Here is a 2596-nt window from a genome sequence, read left to right as displayed (position 1 = left end):
GGAATGCAAAACTGGACTCTGAGTAGGAATATCTGCTTTGAATAGCTTATTTAAAGGCTTAAAATAATCAGCATAGAAGGAGGGGAAAAACCAAAGCCAAACCAACAAACCAAAACCCTCTCATGGCTGATCTCTCACCTGCTCTTCAAATGAAATCACTCTAGGCTGTATCTTTTCCAAGGTGAAGTGGTAAATTTCTTTGGCTGTGCTGTCAGGGAGACTGGGAAGATGGGTGCAGAAATCTGTCAGCAGCTGACGGGAGATCACTAGGCTGACATTCTCATTCACCACTGGTTTGGAGATACAAGGAAGAAAAACAGAGTGGAAGCAATGCCTGTCAGTGCCTTTGCTGTAAGTGATCATTTCCTTTTACACTCAGTTTTAACATTTTGATTTTCAAACTATACCAAAGCAAAGGGGATTTTTTATTTGTTTTTAAAGGTGATTTCCTTTCTTTCAGGAACTTTACACTAGAGGTCACAGGAGTTCCAACCCCTGACAGAGAGTAATGAATTCTTCACTGTGATTTATACAGTTTCACTCTGAACTGCTGTTCTCACTTGCTGCAATACCTTGGACATAGAGTAAACCTTTAGGCTAAACCTCACTAAGTTTATTCTCAACTTTAAAAACATTACAACAGGTGTGATTTACAGAGGTGTTCAATAAGCCAAACAGCCAATACAACACACACACAAAAAAAAACCCCGAAGGATTTCTTTTTGACAGTTTTGCAAATAAACATGAGGCAGGGGAGGAAGTAGGTTGTGAGTTAAAACACCACTTGGCATCCAGTATCAATTTTAGCAATCAGCAGAGACTGATTTATGTTCTCACCTTCCAACACTGACAGGTTGGAAAGCTTTAATAACTTACCAAGCTTATAAACCCATTCCCTCTTAACTTCTCAGTCTGGGGGTGATGGTTCCTCTCCTAGTTGTGTTTGAGTTCCAACAGGACCCAAATATCATGTATTTATCTCATGCAGAGCTAACAAACAGGCAACCCCACAGACCTGTGGCCTTTCCTCAGTGTGCCAACAGTTATCCCAGGTGCACTTACTTGCTTCTACAAAGGCTTTCAAAGCTTCCAGTTGTTCCACACCCGACAGCTGAATGGCTTTTTCCAATATTTGACGATACCTGTCCACAGAGTTAAAGACAAATAGTTAAAAAACACTCACAGAGCATATTTTATCACTATGTTCTGCCTCTCTGCTTATTTTCTATGTCAGAGGCCTCATTCTGTTTATATTGTCTATACCTAGAGGTGGCAATTTTCTAAACAGTTTGTTCTCAAATGTCATGAACATTCACCTGGAATTGCTTTCTGGCTCTTCCTTAAATCCCAGAACTAGATTCTCAGATAACATAGCTCATCATTTTGTTATCTGTGACTATATGACCAGTTTTGAAGGTTTTACAAATATAATCACATCCCTAGGAGAGTGCACCGAAAAAGTGCACCAAATGAAAACTGTATCACTCTTGGATTTAGACTAATAGTCAAGTGTTGGAAATGTCACATCCAATGAGACTGAGAAACAGTGTTGTGAGTAAATAGTATCTTAGAGCCACAGGACATGAACACAGGCACAGACTATGCATCTTCAGTGCTTATTCCTGCAAAAATAGCAGGAATAAACACTGTGGTCATAAAGCTCATTAAACTTCACCTCAGTGCATGCAACAGTGGTGAAATTCTACATTCACAGTGAAGCCACAGTTTGAGCTTTTACACGGAACAGCTAAGAGTGACTTGGCTCCCCTGGAACATGGAACTGGGACTCAAAGGATTTCAGGGGACTGATCAGCATCTGAGTGGACTCCCAGGGGGGAGTGAAAACCTACGTGATACGTTGCCCTGTGAGCAGCCTGACCCCCTGGGTTTGCCACCCAAAACAACAATACACACTGACACATACATCTACAGCAGCCAAGAAAAATACACTGCCCAATAGACTTGGGGCTGCTCAGCATGGGGAAGAGAAGATCGTGCGGAGACCTCAGAGCAACGTCCAGTATCTGAAGGGGCTCCAGGGAAGCTGCAGAAGGACTCTGTGTTAGGAGCTGCAGTGACAGGACAAGGGGCAATGGGTACAAATTGAAAGAGGGAAATTTAGGTCAGATATTAGATAAAGTTTTTCCCTGTGAGGGTGGTGAGATACCGGCCCAGGTTGCCCAGGGAGGCTGTGGCTGCCCCAACCCTGGCAGTGTTCACAGCCAGGTTGGATGAGCCTTGAGCAACCTGCTCTGGTGGGAGGTGTCCCTGCCCAGGGCAGGGGGTTGGGGCTGGACGATCTGTAAGGTCCATTCTAACTCCTAAAATTCTACATGATCACTGTCGTAGCAGCAGCAGCCGAGCAAACACGCGAGACTCCACATTCACCAATAAATCAACACAAACCTACACAACCACGGGACAAAACCTTGTTTTTAACCTTCTCTTTACACCAGCACGAGCGCCTGGCAGGACCCACCCAGACCCTAGCGCACCCCCCTCCCACTCCCAGGGCCGCTCGCCCCTTTTCACCCTAGATCACTCACTTTCCCGCCAGGTCCTTGTGGGAGCCGCTGGAGTTCATCAGCTGCGCCAG

The 2596-nt window shown here is 44.7% G+C and overlaps 1 protein-coding gene across 1 annotated transcript in view; it reads right to left on the bottom strand.

Moving 5' to 3' along the window:
- Positions 1-2590, bottom strand: part of COPS4 (COP9 signalosome subunit 4) — an 8829-nt gene extending 6239 nt beyond the window's left edge. The window contains exons 1-3 of the mRNA XM_009074937.1: positions 2547-2590; positions 1063-1142; positions 139-290 (exon numbers count right to left, since the gene is read on the bottom strand). Of these exons, the coding sequence (XP_009073185.1) occupies positions 139-290; positions 1063-1142; positions 2547-2584 (270 nt within the window). The 5' untranslated portion in view covers positions 2585-2590. The remainder of the gene's footprint in view (positions 1-138; positions 291-1062; positions 1143-2546) is intronic.
- Between the last annotated feature and the right edge of the window lie 6 nt (positions 2591-2596).

The sequence above is a fragment of the Acanthisitta chloris genome, unplaced genomic scaffold (genome assembly GCF_000695815.1).
Source record: "Acanthisitta chloris isolate BGI_N310 unplaced genomic scaffold, ASM69581v1 scaffold19145, whole genome shotgun sequence".
NCBI lineage: Eukaryota > Metazoa > Chordata > Aves > Passeriformes > Acanthisittidae > Acanthisitta > Acanthisitta chloris.
Note: the sequence above shows the minus strand (reverse complement) of the source record. Positions and strands in the feature narration are given on the sequence as shown.